The sequence below is a fragment of the Lemur catta genome, chromosome 6 (genome assembly GCF_020740605.2).
Source record: "Lemur catta isolate mLemCat1 chromosome 6, mLemCat1.pri, whole genome shotgun sequence".
Classification (NCBI taxonomy): Eukaryota; Metazoa; Chordata; class Mammalia; order Primates; family Lemuridae; genus Lemur; species Lemur catta.
The window spans coordinates 57,931,764-57,948,019 of record NC_059133.1 but is presented as its reverse complement, the minus strand read 5'-3'; the positions used below and the strand labels follow the sequence as shown (position 1 = coordinate 57,948,019).

The 16,256-nt window shown below is 39.1% G+C and overlaps 1 protein-coding gene across 4 annotated transcripts in view; it reads right to left on the bottom strand.

Moving 5' to 3' along the window:
- The window catches only part of RACGAP1 (Rac GTPase activating protein 1), a 75,278-nt gene that overhangs the window by 12,363 nt on the left and 46,659 nt on the right, over positions 1-16,256 (bottom strand). Inside the window, exons 1-4 of one of the 4 annotated variants that reach the window (XM_045554955.1) lie at positions 15,882-16,053; positions 7,507-7,591; positions 1,616-1,818; positions 454-590 (exon numbers count right to left, since the gene is read on the bottom strand). In XM_045554955.1, the coding sequence (XP_045410911.1) occupies positions 454-590; positions 1,616-1,818; positions 7,507-7,591 (425 nt within the window). In that variant the 5' untranslated portion in view covers positions 15,882-16,053. Of the gene's footprint in view, positions 1-453; positions 591-1,615; positions 1,819-7,506; positions 7,596-15,881; positions 16,054-16,256 lie in introns of those variants that run through there. The other 3 variants (XM_045554954.1, XM_045554953.1, XM_045554952.1) reach the window with 3 other exon arrangements.

Here is a 16,256-nt window from a genome sequence, read left to right as displayed (position 1 = left end):
CTGAGAGTGTTAAATTGAAAGCCTGGTTGCGACTATTTTAAACAGTGGTGCAGTGGAACCAAAATTATTGTCTGGTCTTGGCGCACAGAAGCCTTTTTATACCAGAAGAGCTACAAGAGCTCTCTGGAGAGTAAACACTGACAGTATTGCTGAACTGCCACTTTCACCTTTAGGTTTCTTAGCAATGCGTGGGATTAGTTATTGATGTGCAATTTAGCACAAACATCAAAATTTTACCCATGGTGAAACAACATCCTAAGGAAAGGTAAAAAATAAAAATAAATTAAATAAATAGGGAGGTCCCTGTGCCTTTATTCCCCACCCACCCTTAAACTCTTTTTCTGCTTTATTCAGCACTTATTCTAGAAGCAGTGTATTTAAGAGTTCAGATAATAAGAACTTCTGACAGCTGTGTTGCTTGTGATCAGATAACAACAGACGCAGTTCCTTCACCTTTTGTTCCCAGCATTGCCGCTGGATGGTTGGCCTCTGTTGAGAAAAGCCAGAGCTGATTTTTGCTCCTCGCTTAGTTGAATGCTGCCAGATGTGTCACACATGAGCATCTCTCGAATCAGCTGAATCTGTCGTTCCTACAGAGCAAGACAGAGTAAAATATCATAACTAGCCAGGGGAGAAAGCTTCACCTTAAATTTATGGGATGGGCAGACCAGAAGACATTAAAATACAGCATTATGCAAATGAGCCTTCAGAAAGGCTGCTACACCAATAGCATATTAATTCACATCAAACTCAGATTGTGTCTCTGATTTCTGACTGGTAAAATGAACCCCATCTAGAATACTGGAGTTTCTGCTATAAGCCTTTTGGATCAAAACTGCTAATCCAAGAGGAGAGTTATGAAAAATCAGAGTCCCAAAATAGATTTCACATAGCAAAAACACTTTAGTGTCATTTTACCAGGACAATTATTGGCTTCCACAGATCAAAGCAGCCACCTTTCTAAATGGTGGAACAAAACACATTAAAATGAATACAAAGCTGTAATGCACTGGAACCAGACAATCTGAGATTCCTGAGGCATCCAACATTGTATCAACATGGATTAGTCTCTCCTAGTAAAGGCTTTCCTTTGCACCTTGACCCACTCTGCCATATCAAAATGAAAGTGTTCTATGTCGGCCACATTGCTCAACTGGTTGAATACATCTAGCCTCTTAGCCTGAATTAGAGAGCAGTGATCAAAGAAGAGTTACAGTCGTCTTACCTGTATCAATGACAAAGTACCAGCTATTCACATAAGGATGGATATCCTGGGTAGCACTTATAATAAACAATGAGGGATGACCAATATATTGCGACAGATCAAGTACTTACGGTTCCCCTGCCTTTCCCTCTAATTCTCATTCTTTAAACTATCATTTGAAATCTGTCTATTAAATAATAGTTTCAAGTCTAAAGGAGAAAAACATTTAAATATCAAAATATGAAAAACAGGATTCTAGGCTGCAATTTCAACTCCAATCAAGGGCAAATTGTAAAGGATAAGTCACTTTCAGTTCTTTAACATGAAAGAAACTGGGTATATCTGGCAAGTGGAAACTATCAGATGATGCTTCCCCCTCCCCCACGATCTAGCATAGAAAACAATACAAACCAGCTTTTCACAGTCAGCCTCAGCTCTCTGTCTCCGTTTGATCTCTACATCCACCTGATTACGTGCATGCTTCAACTTAACATCCAGAGCGCTACGCTCAGTCTCCGCTTTCATCAAAAGATCCTTGTATTTCCCCAGCTCATGGTCTGTTCTCTGCCACTTTTTACGGAAATCCTCAAAGTCCTTCGCCAACTGGATGAATTCTGAGAAAAGGGGGAAAACTTTAATAATTCAAGCACCAAACAGAATTCAACTGTTCTAATAAATGGTTAGCTTCATTCCAAATACATAATTAAGGGACCAGCTGAACTATAGGCAAATCCAGCTGAAAATAACCAGGAGCAGATCTTGGATATGTCTGTCACTCTAGATGAGAGCTTTGTGGGGAGCAATTCCTGTTTCAATAGGCCACTTACTTTTTTGGCTTAGCCAGTGGCATCTGCTATGGAATATGTAACTCATTAGTCACCTGGCTCCAGATGTAACACTAACACTGAAAGCTCTGAACAGAAGGCAATCAAAGGGGGATACCTTTGGGGCAGTTGTCACGCACCAGGATAGTTACAGCTATAAAACAAAAACAGCCTCCTTCAGTCACACATTGCTGCACCAAAGAGATGTTAAACAGCAAATTCAAATGTAACTGCTGTAATATGCTCCAGTAGATATAGATTAATATTATAGATGTCTAGGCCTGCAATTCTGTTCAGCTATATAATTATACAAATATTGATTTAAAAGTAAAGAACCAATTTGCTTTTGCTGTTTAACACTGCGCTAAAGGGTATGTAAACATCTCAGTTGGAAAAACAGGAAGAGAAGATCACACTAGCTTTTGGAACATCACTGATAGCAGAATGTAAACTCTCTTCAAATGTCTGCAAAGAAGCATTGCTTTCAAGGCAGCAACTCAAAGCAAGATAACCTTGGTGGCATTCATTCTTATCACCTGATTTTGGCAAAGAATATTCTTCTACAATGTATTTGCAAAAGTACCTTACAATTTTCCAGTTGACCTCAATCTACCTCTAAGTGTCACTCTCCACCAGCACCATGGAAGAAGGTTCCAAGGTATACATCTGCTGCTGGTCAAACTAACCTAGTTTACAGCTAAACTAGGCCAAAGTCACACAAAGCTAGCAGATTCTTAGGAGGTAAGTGCACTTTTCTCAATTGAATTTAACCTAAGAGTTTAGAAACAATTGAGTGTCCTTTTTAAGCAATATAAATAATTTAAATATCAAACAAATTAGGATATCAACTCATGCTAGAGAAACTAAGTCATAAGGAAACTTTAGCTTTTAGTAAACAACAAATTTTAGCAAAATAGGATATGATGACCCAGTTATCTTAGACAATGCAAATATCAAGGATAAAAAAGTAAAGTATCACAATTCCAATAGTTTTAAACAATAATGTGCTGGTTTAATTAACAGTCTGGAACACATTACTATTTTATTTTTTACTTTAAAGAAAAAAACCTCATAGCACACCTGATGCAAACAAAAGAGTAAAAAAAAAAATGAAATAAAAAGGCACATAAAAAAAAGAAAAAAAAAACAAACCAATACATCTTTTTGCAAATTTAACAATTTCAACATTATAGATTCACAAAGGGAAAAAAACGAGCTAGTTTCTTTGCCATGTTCACTCTGACAATTCATCAATTCATTCGGCATTTATGATTTGTACACTTTTGTGATGTATGCAACACTTCAACTTCAAAAAAATAAAGAACAGAAAACACACTTTTCAACTATACAGTCTAAAAACTTTCTATTTCCACATTGTGGTCAATTATATAGTGTTTCCAAATATAGATTGCATACACACTCAAGTATTTACTGAACTGAAAAACAATTTTGAGAATAAAAAGATTTTCATCTGACCTAATTTTGCTGGTTTGTTTATTCTTTAGGATACTCCTTTTTGATAAGTCTTATTAATTTGGGCTTTAATTCCTATTCATTGTTAACTGGTATATATTTTAGGTCCAAATTAGATGAAGATGGAACTCAAAACCACACAAAATATCCGTTCATTTCAAGGAAAGAGTTCTTGTTTTGTTGCTTTTTTTTTTTCTTTTTCAGACAGTGTTGCTCTGTTGCCCAGGCTAGAATGCTGCAGCGTCAGCCTAGCTCACAGCAACCTCAAACTCCTGGGCTCAAATGATCCTCCTGTCTCAAGCCTCATGAGTAGCTGGGACTACAGGGGCATACCACCATGCCTGGCTAATTTTTTCTATTTCTAGTAGAGTTGGAGTCTGTCTCCATTTCTATTTTTAGTTCCTCTCAAACACCTGAGCTCAAGCAATCCTCCTGTCTCAGCCTCCCAGAAGTGCTAGGATTATAGGTGTGAGCCACCTTGCCCAGCCGAGTTCTTGTTTTAATAATACAAATTGTTCAATTACTGGTTCAGCTTAAGTTAGACCTAAAGCACAACATTTATATACCTGATTAAGATATTACTTTTATGTACAATTCTGCTATGAATGAAGTTTGCTAGGATTGGGCACTTAGGACCACCACAAACCAGGAAAAAATTTGATGTTGGAGATCAATAAACATGGTATTTTTTTGGTTTGTGAATCACAATTCAGATACTAGCTCATCATGAAGTATACATTCAAAAGATTTATTAAATTTAAATTAACAGTATCTCCTTTAAAAAAGTTATGTACATACTAAACTATGAAGTACATCTATCAAAAGGGAGGGAGAAGGGAAATTTCCTTAAAAGAAATTGAGAATAATCATTCATTCATTTAAGAAAAAAAAAAAATCAGTCCAGGCGCAGTGGCTCATTCCTGTAATCTCAGCACTTTGGGACTCCAAGGAGGAAGGATCACTTGATGCCAGGAGTTCAAGACCAGTCTGAAAAACATGAGTAAGACTCCATCTCTACAAATAAAAAAAAAAAACTTAGCCAGACACAGTGGTGTGTGCCTGTAGTCCCAGCTACACAGGAGGCTGAGGCAGAAGGATTGATTGAGCCCAGGAGTTTGAGGTTGCTGTGAGGTAGGCTGACGCCACGGCACTCTAGCCAGGGTGACAGAGCAGGATTCTGCCTCAAAAAAAAAAAAGAACTGTTGTTCATATCAAATTTAAACTCTAGGCATTGAAGACCACCTTACCAGTCTAATCAAACTTACCTCCCACTGCCACACAACAAATACCTTCTCTAGCTAAACCAATCTTGTCACTGTCCCTAGAACAGACCCGTACTCATTTCTGCCTTCTCACTTATGACCAAGCAATGCACTCCAAATGGAATGCCCTACCTTCTCCTTTACATACCCACTCACCAAGTCCCACCTGCTCTATGAATCCTTTCCTAATCAGTTTGCTCCACATTAAATCCTTCTAGACTTCCCAAAAGCATATATTTTGATACTTGTACATCTTCTGTTTCATGGGAAAAAATCCTACCTCTGAAACTAAAATACCATAATCTTCTTAAAGACAGGTACCATGTCACATACATTTTAGTATCTCCTACTGTACATAGTATAGCACAAACCTAATATGTCACTGGCACACAATAGGCACCTGATAAATCTCAAATTATACCTGTTCCTAATTTATACACCAATGAGATCAAAAAAGCTCAAGCAGCTTATGACAAAATAAAAATAGATCCAGGCATGGTGGCATGCACCTGTATTTCCAGCTACTTGGGAGGCTGATGTGGGTGGATGGCTTGGGGCCAAGAATTCAAGACCAACCAGAGTGATATAGTGAGACCCCGTTCTCAAAACACAGAAAGAAATAAATAATAAAAACCATGTGGACTGGATAAAAGACAACAAAATACTTAGGCTATTAAACTCATTTTATTTATTTATTTATTTTCATTCTGATTTCCCAGTGACTTTGGACTTAGCTTTTTAAAAAACTATATAAAAAAGAGAAAGAGGAATGAAGTTACAAAGAAAGGCAAGAATAAGGAGTCAGTGGATACTTAGGCATGGGAAGAATTCTGAAGGGTCTAAGAAGAACACAGACACTATGGTGGATGAACAAATAAGATTCTTGAGTCAGAAAACACTGAGCCACTTTAGTTCCTAAAAAGCCAACATTCCAAGATAGAGATTGGAGAGAGGGGTGAAATGTATCTCTAATTTATAATAGAAATCAATGGAAAGATAAAACTTTGCTTATAAAATAAGGATACCTGTCAAAATAAATATATTGGTTTTGGGGTTTTTGGTGGGTTTTTTTGCATAATCACTTTCAAAGTATTTTCACAACTAGTATCTCAATTTATCCCCAAATCCTCACAGCACTCCCACAAAGAAAACAAAGACATTTAAATTCCTATTTTATAGATGGAGAAACAGACACAGAAAAAACAAATAAAGCCAGCACTAATTATCAACACTCTAAACATCAGACTCATCCCTCTGCCCCCACAATCTATCAGCTGCCTCCTCCTAGAGGTCTTTTCATCACAATCTCTTCCACTCATTTCTCCCTATGTCCATTTTCAGAACCACCATTCCAGTTAGGGCTTTTACTGCCTCTTTTTGAGCTATGGCAAACATCTCATTCCTAGTCAGTATCCCAGCCTCCACCTCTAATGCAGCCCACACCTCTGCCAGGGTAATCTTCCCACAGCACAGCTCTGATTATGTCACTCCCCCTTACTCCTATTCCTCTCAAGCCCCACACCCTCTTGCCTCCACACAGGCTGTTGCCTAACCTAAAATGCCCTCTTTCATCTCTGCCTATTGGGATCCTATCCTATATCTAAGGCTAACTCAAACCCTATTTTCCTCCATGAAACCATCTAGTTATACCTTTTCCTAACTCAACATGTCCTGGAAAATTTGAGAGGTTCCCACAAAATATTTGCTAAATGAACCTGAGTTTTAAGATCGCTTATTCCATACTCTTCCCCACTAGACTCCAAAGCAATCCATTTTCTGAGATGACGTGACCTCAAAAAGAAGCCTAATTAGTATGCTAGCATGGTTACTGAGCTGGTACCAGATGACAGGGTCATGCAGTAGCTATTAGAGAGAGAAAATAGAATATTGTTTTGAAAGGCCTGGAAGTGGAAAAGAGCTATTAAAAACATCAATCAATTTAAAGAAAATACTGAATGGCATAAGTAAGATGTCATACTAAGAACTATGGAAATTAAAAAAAGTTTAAGACGCAGTTTTGCATTACTTTTATACTAGGGAGGCTGAGTTGAGAGCAACATTAGTAAATTAAGTATTAATGAAATCTGAAATAGGAGAGGATGGCAACACAAAGAGAAGCTGGTAGAGAATAATTCCCTTAGATCACATACATCAATACCGTTAGCCCCACTTTCCTTTCTTGCTAATTTATTTCCTAGACTATTCCCTCTATCAGCACCTCCTTTTTCTCCCCAGTTCTCCACCCTATCTCAATCTTTGATTACTAAGTAACAAATATATGATGTAGCGAAAGCAGATGCCTAGTCCCTCCTGCAAAAAGAAATTATGACTTTTTCCCCTCTTCAGTTCAAAGTGTTTTATAGAACACAGAAAAATCCCAATATAAAAAAATATAGACAACTACTAAAGAAAAAAGCAACATCCTTGGAAAACCAGGAGTGTTTTCCCAGTTCATGGTACAAAAATGAAATTGGCAACTAATGCTAACTATTCAGTTGAAAAAGAACCTTGATGATGAAAAAGTCTGGGTAAAATCCATTTAAGAGCAAATACAGAAAAAGTTTTAGTGACCATTTAGAATGAGTGCCCATTAGGCTTTGATAATGGATAAGTGACCATCACTTTCTTTTTGGTAACCCGAATGAAAACCAACTTTAAGACTGGAACATACTTCAGCTGTGTAGAAAACCCAAATCTGCAATGTGTTTTTTCTCTTTGCACATGCCAGCTCAGAATGACTTACGGAGTTCATTTCCTTCACTGAGAATCTCCACCCGGCGCACAAGCTGCTCAAACAGATTCCGCAAATTCAGCATCGTAGTATCCATCTTTCTGCCAAGAAATCAAATATACATTAGGGGTCCTGCCTTTTTCCGCTCAACAAAGGATTCAATAGCAGTCCAGTACCGCCATCAGTGACCAACATCTGCATTCTTCCATTTATAGCTACCATTATAAGAATTTCAACTCAACAGCACATGTTTTGTGTGATCCTTATTATAAAAACAAACTTGGAATGTTAAAGCCTCATTTGAAAATTAGAAAACTATTTCAGACTTCTGAATATAATACCTCCTTCCTGCCTGCCTACTTCTTCCCCTGCACTGCAATCACTCCAGAGCAGAGAAGAAAGCAATTAGGAAGGAATATGTCAGTTGATAACTAGGTGACCAACTACAAAATGTGATTCTTCAAGTCAAACTTATTAACATAACACTTTTGCCACTTTAATCCTTCTGGACTTCGAAGATTTACAATGTAACTTAAAAGGTCTATTTTTGATTTTATTTTTAGCTAATGCCCCTGTTGCAACTGCCTCTTAAAATGCAAGACATGGTCAGCACATTTCCTACCAACAGCACAGATGACATCACACAAGTGATTAAGTGGGGAAATCGCCAGCTCAGCAGCACAAGAATTATTTCTGTAATGCAGGGCTCTCTGCTGGACTGCGTGCAGGGACTATGTCTAATAAATTTATACGAAGTATAGGCAAAGGATTATGTTGTACCACATTCCGGCATCACAGAGACAATACACCACCTTCACAGTTAGAAGGGCAAAGGAAAAATCATTTGCTACTGAGTCCTGTATAGCGAATTTCAGGCTTCATATTCCCGTCCCCCCTACCAAAGACCTACTGATAATACAGTCAAGACAGTGCCCTTACAGGCAGTTCTATTCCAAATAGACTTTAACTGGGAACACATTGGGGAAAAAAGATCTTCATTTAACAGTCTAGAAAGACAGACGTCAACTGGATGTTATGAAAATTATCAAGAAAGTGAAATAAAAAGTCAAATTTCATTTGAAAATTGAATGTGCTCAGAAACACCATTAAAGGGTACCTCTTATGTCTACCCTACCCTAACCATTCCTTCAACATTCTAGTCCAGCTCATTTCGTGCATCTAAATAAAACTTTAACAATTCTTTTGTAAAGGTTTAGTGATTTTGCAATGTTTATAAGACTGTACCACAACTTACAAGGGCAAGGGAAAAAATAGAAAAAAAAAACACAAAGTACAAAGGAATATATGAACATAAAGATATTTTCTATAAAATGCTATAGAACTATTCATTTGTATTCATACGATGATTGCTGTAATAGCAAAAAAAAATTTTCAATTCTAAGACTGGATACAATATATACCTGATTCAGGGCCGGAAACCAAGATTTTCAAATGGCAATGTATCTGTTCCAAGCTACATAATCACAGCAAGCTGCTAAGCAACCAGACCAACAAATGTATTACAAAGATCTTTCTCTAAACTAAGAACAAAACTAAAGAATAGCATTTAAACCAGTAGGAAGAGATCTGGAAGTCATGGAGATACCCATACATTTAACAACATAACAAAATAGGCAAACATACCCAAGTGCTACAGGACAGAAGCAGGGCCAAGATATTCAATAGTTGATTAAAATGATGATTTCCTTTGGCTCCCAGTAAAAATGGAAGACACTAATCAGTAGTTTTAACATGGTGTTGATTTCTATCATCTCAGCACTCACCTATATATTCTGACACCATAAGACAGCAAGCTCAGTACCACAGGAAAACTTCTAGCTGTTCAAGAATGTAGAAAAGGTAGGCGGGGCGCGGTGGCTCAGGCCTGTAATCCTAGCACTCTGGGAGGCTGAGGCGGAAGGATTGCTTGAGCTCAGGAATTCGAGACCAGCCTGAGCAAGAGTGAGACCCCGTCTCTACTAAAAATAGAAAGAAATTAGCTGGACAATTAAAAATATATACAAAAAATCAGCCAGGCATGGTGGCGCATGCCTGTAGTTCCAGCTACCTGGGAGGCGAGGCTGTAGAATCGCTTGAGTCCAGGAGTTTTGAGGTTGTTGTGAGCTAGGCTGACGCCATGGCACTCTTCTCCAGGCAAGTGAGACTCTGTCTCAAAAAAAAAAAAAAAAAAATGCAGAAAAGGAAAATTTCATGGTGCTAGGAAAACTGGTTTAAAAAATTTTTTCTCCAGGCTGGAGTGCTGTGGCACCATCATACAAACTTGCAGCCTCAAACTCCAGGGCTCAAGCAATCCTCCTACCAGCCTCCCAAGTTGCTGGGACTACAGGTGTGTGCCACCATGCTCAGCTAATTTTTTAAAAAAAATTTTTTTTTTTTTTGAGACAGAGTCTCGCTTTGTTGCCCGAGCTAGAGTGAGTGCCATGGCGTCAGCCTAGCTCACAACAACCTCAAACTCCTGGGCTTCAGCGATCCTACTGCCTCAGCCTCCCAGGTAGCTGGGACTACAGGCATGTGCCACCATGCCTGGCTAATTTTTTCTATATATATTTTAGTTGGCCAGAAAATTTCTTTCTATTTTTTTAGTAGAGATGGGGTCTCGCTCTTGCTTAGGCTAGTCTCGAACTCCTGACCTTGAGTGATCTACCCGCCTGGCCTCCCAGAGTGCTAGGATTACAAGCGTGAGCCACCGCACCCGGCCAATTTTTTAAAATTTTTTGTAGAGACTAGGTGGTCTTGCTATGTTTCCCAGGCTAGTCTTGAACTCCTGGCCTCAAGCTATCAATCCTCCTGCCTCGGCCTCCCAAAGTGCTAGGATTACAGGCATTTACACCACACCCAGCCTTTGGAAGGTTTTTAAGTCTTAAATGATAATACAACCTGATCCTTTGTCATTGTTATGGTTTGAATGTTTGTGTCCCTCCAAAATTCAGGTTGAAACTTAATCCCCAATGCGGTAGTATTAAGAGGTAGGACCTTTAGGAGTTAATTACATCAACAGGGCTCAACCCTCATCAATGGGATTAGTGCCTTTATAAAACCACTTAAGGTCTTCCAGCCCTTTTTGCCCTTTGACCCTGTGAGGATGCAGGGAGAAGAGACCATCTCAGAAGCAGAAAACGAGCCCTTACCATACCAGAATCTGCTGACATCTTGATCTTTGACCTCTCAGAAGTGTAAGAAATAAATATGTATTATTTATAAATTACCCAGTCTAAGGTATTTTCTTTTAACAGCAGGATTGAACTGAGACAGTCCCCTTAAAAAAAAAAAAAAAAATCCTCACATTTTTCAAGTTCCTCTTGTCTATTATTCTTCTTCCCTATATTCATTGTGCACACCACTCCCTGGAGTGAGGGTTGGGGGAGATACTCTCTTGAAAACACAAACCTGATTCCTGAAAACACTAAAGATACAGAGAACCTTATATGGGAACATCTCACCACAGTAACTGGTATACACACAACTCAGCCAACATACATTGTTCTCCTCCAGTGATGCCTAGTACTTAAGAGACAGCTGTTTAACTAAACTCCCTCCAGAGAAGGAAGTAGTCAAAACAAACAAACCACTAAACTCCCAGTGCTCCAATATAAAACAACAAAGAGGTAATACTTAACTGTCAGACCTTCACAGTCTCCAGAATTAGAGTTTTACAAATGAATTGTAAAACTTATAGATTATTCTTCCCTCTCAACACCAAACATTCCCTAAAGTTCAGTCTTCCAAACTCACAAAGAATTTATCCAACTATTTCACTTTAGCCATTGTATCTCTACAGATAACTCACCAATTTATCTCTTCAGATCTAGTCTCTCTCCTAACTCCTAGCTATCCTGCTGCTTTCAATTTGCCTGGGATGCCCCAGATGTTGTACTTGATTTTGAGACATTGTTCTACCCTTCCCCAGCCCCCATATAAAGCAACAACCCTACCCACTGAACTACCCTTTTCTCTACCCTACTATCAATTTTGATTTCCCTGTTTCTAATCATTCTCCAAGTCACTCATTTCTAAACTTCAGAATCACCTTTGGTCATTCCCTCTCCTACAAGCATAATCACCAAAACTTGTGGACTCTTTCTTCTCTCATGTGTATACTATACCCACCCCCTTATCACTTGCAGGTTGAGCTCCCTGCCTCCAGTCTTTCCCCCACTGCTTTGCTCAGTTGCTGCCCAGACAGACACCTTGCACTCTGATTTAACTTTACCACGTTTCTGCCCTCTGTCCCAGGTAGACTGTAAATGTGAGGGGAGAAACATTACATTTGATACTACTGTATTACACACACAAACATAGAGTATTTAACATGATCTTGTATACAAAACAAATATTTGATAAATGGAAGTCAGAATGAATACACATGCACATACTCAGGACACTATTGTCAAGAGAATTTCCAGGCCAGGTGCAGTGGCTCACACCTGTAATCCTAGCACTTTGCGAGGCTGAAGTGGGAGGATCACTTGAGCCCTGGAGTTTGAGGCTGCAGTGAGCTATGATGCCACCACTGTACTCTAACCTGGGCAACAGAGCGGGACCTTGTCTTGGAAAAAACAATTTTTTCATTCTACCTTAATGTCAATTATCAATGTTTAATATAGCTTAAAACAAAAAACAATTTAAAAAGGTGGGGTGGGGAGCAGAAGTCCTAGGATAAAGCTTTAGCTCTTCTACCTACCAGTAGTATAACTTTCAGTAAATCACTTAAAATTCTTAGGCTCATCCACAAAGTTGGAAACACTAACATTTGTCCTATTTACCTCACAGAATATAAATTAATGTAGGTAAAAATTTTATAATGTATAAATTGAATCTTACTACCAAAATATAAGGTGTATTATAGTCGGTATAAAGTGGGTTTGTACTTTTGTTTTGGTTTGGTTTTGGTCTGATAGCTGTTATTTACATCCTAAAACAGTAATTCCCAAATCTAGTTTTTTTCTCAGGCTGTCTCGGCTGTCTCCACATAAGTAAAACACCAAACTCAGAATTTTAGACCATCCTTTTAAATAGTGCTATATAGTTAGGAAGAAAAGACACCAGTATTTACTAGGTGCCTTCAAAGTGATTCAGACACTAAACTAGACATTTCACTTATTTTTTTCTTTAAGTGAATTTGACTAATTTAATTATCTCCAATTTACAGAAAATAGACAACTAAGGCTCAGAGACCTTAAATGACTATTGAATGCTAAGCTCACACTGAAACCCAGGTCTGAGTCCAAAATCTATGTTCTTTCCAACCCAACACATTGAAGAGAAGACATGTTATAAAAATATCAATTAGACCATATATGTTGCAGACATTCTTGGACACCTCCTCCAAATCATAGTGCGTCATACAAAGAGTGATGCATATAAAACACAGACCATAGCTAGAATCCAGACTAAGAAGAATCAAGGAGATAGTAAAATTAGACCAGGTCTAGGCTTTTAAAAAAGCTGTTCAGGATGTGGCTTCTGAAGAGTTAGTTCTCCTCTAACACAGGTTTATTTAGGGTAATCCAAAAACAGCACTACCAGAATATAATCGTCTTCTCTTTATATGCTGGGGGATCATATATTTTTATTAACATTCTACAGAAGTGACTCTCAGGAATTATTTATAGATGATGAAAATATCTTTCTGCATCAGTACTAGCTCTGACAACTCAACCAAATTGTAACCCAAAAAGTGAAAATTTACTCATCCTATTCGACGTCAGTTGAAAATGGTTTTAATTTTCCTTCTGGGTCACATTTCACCCTCATGAATACTTGTTTGTTTCCCCCCCTTTATTATTTAGCTCTATAGCTAGGAGATACACTAATGTGAAAGGAAACAAAAACAAAGTCATATTGTAGTACATTGCTTTGCAGCTGTAAAACAGCTGTCACTTTCCACAACAGAGGCTGCTGCCTTTGGGAAAAGCTGAAATGATCCCTGTGTGTAGCAAGGAAATCAGTTTGTGGAGCACTTTAAACAAAAAGGTGCTAGAGAATCTCAGCTGTTATTAATGGAGAGCCCCAGAGGTGGAGAAGTCACTATGTTACAGATTCCCAATCTGTGAGTATCCCTAAGGGAACAATTTGGCAACACCATGAAAGAGTATCAGCTTGATGTGATTGCTTTGAGCCCCCAATTTAATTTCAATCACCCAGCCAAGAGACAGACATCATCCTTCAGAATAATGGACTATTACAGATATTACTGCAGGTTGTCCTGGGAAAAGTCTCTATGCTTGCTCTTCTTCCTCCCCCTACAAAAAACATTATTAAGAGACCTATACATCAGATTTTTTAGATGCATCAAGGGTGTTAAATGACATAAGACAAAGCAATGAAAGATTGCTTGAGTTTTTCAGAAAAGTGTTTTAATGAAAAACATTCTCACAAACATTGCTAAATCTGGAAATCCCAAAAAATCAACAATATAGGTTCCCTGCTGCCAAGAAAAACCATTCCCAGAGACAATCTCAATACTTGAAGATTTTTTTCATATGAACACATTTGAGAACAATTCTTTTCCCCAAATGTCCAGCTTCTGCTTCACCATATCCAAAGCCTCTACACAACTCGTAGGCAGAAGGATTTTCTTGAAACCAAATGTTCTTATGAGCAAATCAAGTGCAGAGAGAGTAAACAGAATGCCCTCAGTCCAACATGAATGAAGACTAAAATAAGGAAGAACTGAATTACGATTTTTCAGAAAATTACCATCAGTTCAGTATACTAAGCTATACTTTTTTCCTTTTTTTCCCCATTCTGAAGTCTTCCATCCTTCAAGATCCAGAATAAGTCTTACCAATTCACTGAAGCCTTCCCTAACCATTTCAGTCCAACATGATCTCCTTTACTATCTACAACACTCATTTGATAGATATAAAAACACTGCCTCATATTGTTAATTTTCTATGTTCAAAATATTTTAAAACAGTACAACAAAAACCTCACTACTCTAAACAAGTATATTTACCTCCTTATCTAGTCTTTGCTCATTATACACTCATATTTCATAGAGCACAGATTATACACAATTTTGTGTTTTGCTTTTTATTTTCATGTTTCCATTAGATTCCAAAGAGTTGATGAACAACTATTTGTTCAACCATTCTCTTCTTTGGAGATTTAGGTAATTTCCAGTTTTTCAGTTACCTTCGCCTGGAATCCCTTGCATAGTCAAGTCACTCCCTCACCCCCTTCAGATTATCATTCAAATGTAATTTTCTCAGTGAGGTCTTTCCTAACCACCCCCTTTTAAATTGCAGCTTCTCCCCAATGCTTCCCTGCTTTATTTTGCTCCAAAGCACTTATCTCCATCTAACATACTTACATATTTACTTGTTTATTGTCTGTCTCCGGAATAGTTTAAGTTCCAAGAAGGCAGAGATTTTTATCTGTTTTGCTCATGGCTGAGCCTCTGGTGCCTAGAACAGTGCGTGACACTTGGTAAATGGATTAATAAATATTCGTAGAATTAATGAATTGACCATATTTTTCTTCAGTTGACTGTGTCCCTTAAAACAGGCTTCCAAGGCTAGGATTACTGCATCAGTGTAAAAACTTATATGGCTCTTGATAAATATTGCCAAAATATTTTCTAAAAGAACTGTACTAATGTACAGTACTCTCAACAGTGTATAGGCCTACCAGATTCACCACAGTTATCTTTTTTAAGTTCTATCACCGCAAATAAACTGCAAACTCCTTTAAGGCCAAGTAAAATTGTCTTCTACTTACACTTTGCACTTAAGAAATACCTGTTGAATGATTAAGCTGTAGGAAAGGCACCTTTTCTAAACACCTACAATAACTCAAAAAAGTTATTTACCAGACACATTCGAAAGATAATGCCATTTCTTTAATTTTAAAAAAAAAGGCTTATCTTTCCCCCCCACTTTCCTACACACACCCTCTGCTTACGAATGAAATCTTGTGATGAGAAACGTAAGGCCTCGTTGTTACTGAGACTAGGAAGTATAATAGGAAGGGCAAGATGTCATTGCCTTGGCCAGCCTACGTAGACAGACACTGGCCTCAGGGGAGAGGGTCTCCACTTCAGGCCGCCCTGGCCTCTCAAACATTAGAGCTTTTCGCTTTGAAAACGCCCTGTTCCTCCGAAAAGGGCTGGTGGGGGGAGGGGTTGCCCTACCCACTCCCAAACTCCGTACTTAAGTGAGAGCCACTTCTTTGGGGTGACTCCTGCCCTGCTCAAGCCATCACCTCTAAAAGACGCCCCCTGGTTTTCCACAAAACCCGGCGCCAAGAAAAAGGCCCCAGACCCTTCCAGCCCGGTCTGCTCTGGCCTCCGCCCCGAGGAAGCCTGAGTGGAGAGGTAGTTGGCGCCAGCCGCCTCCCGGACCCTCGCGGTGCTCACGGCTTACCACGTCGGACGCTCTCCTTCCTACCACAATCCAGCACCAGACGCACCTGGTAACGCAGCCCCCACCACGCACTTCGCCGGGTCGCCCTGGCCCCACCTGGGCCGCCCTTCCCCTTCCCTCCGCGCCTCACCCAACGGCAAGGCAGCACAGCGCCGCCGGCTCAGGTTTGAAATCCTGCACCAACCAATCACAGAGAAATTTATTCCTCCCACGCCGTCCCCCTGCGCTAGGACGCACGCGTCCCGGCCACGAGTTAGGGGCGGGAACAGGCGGGAGCATGCGCATTCCGACAGAGCGAAGCCAAAGGCAGCCATCTTGACTTAGGTCAATAGGGGGTTTTTTTTGGCGCCCTTTTCTGAACTCATTCAGGATGCC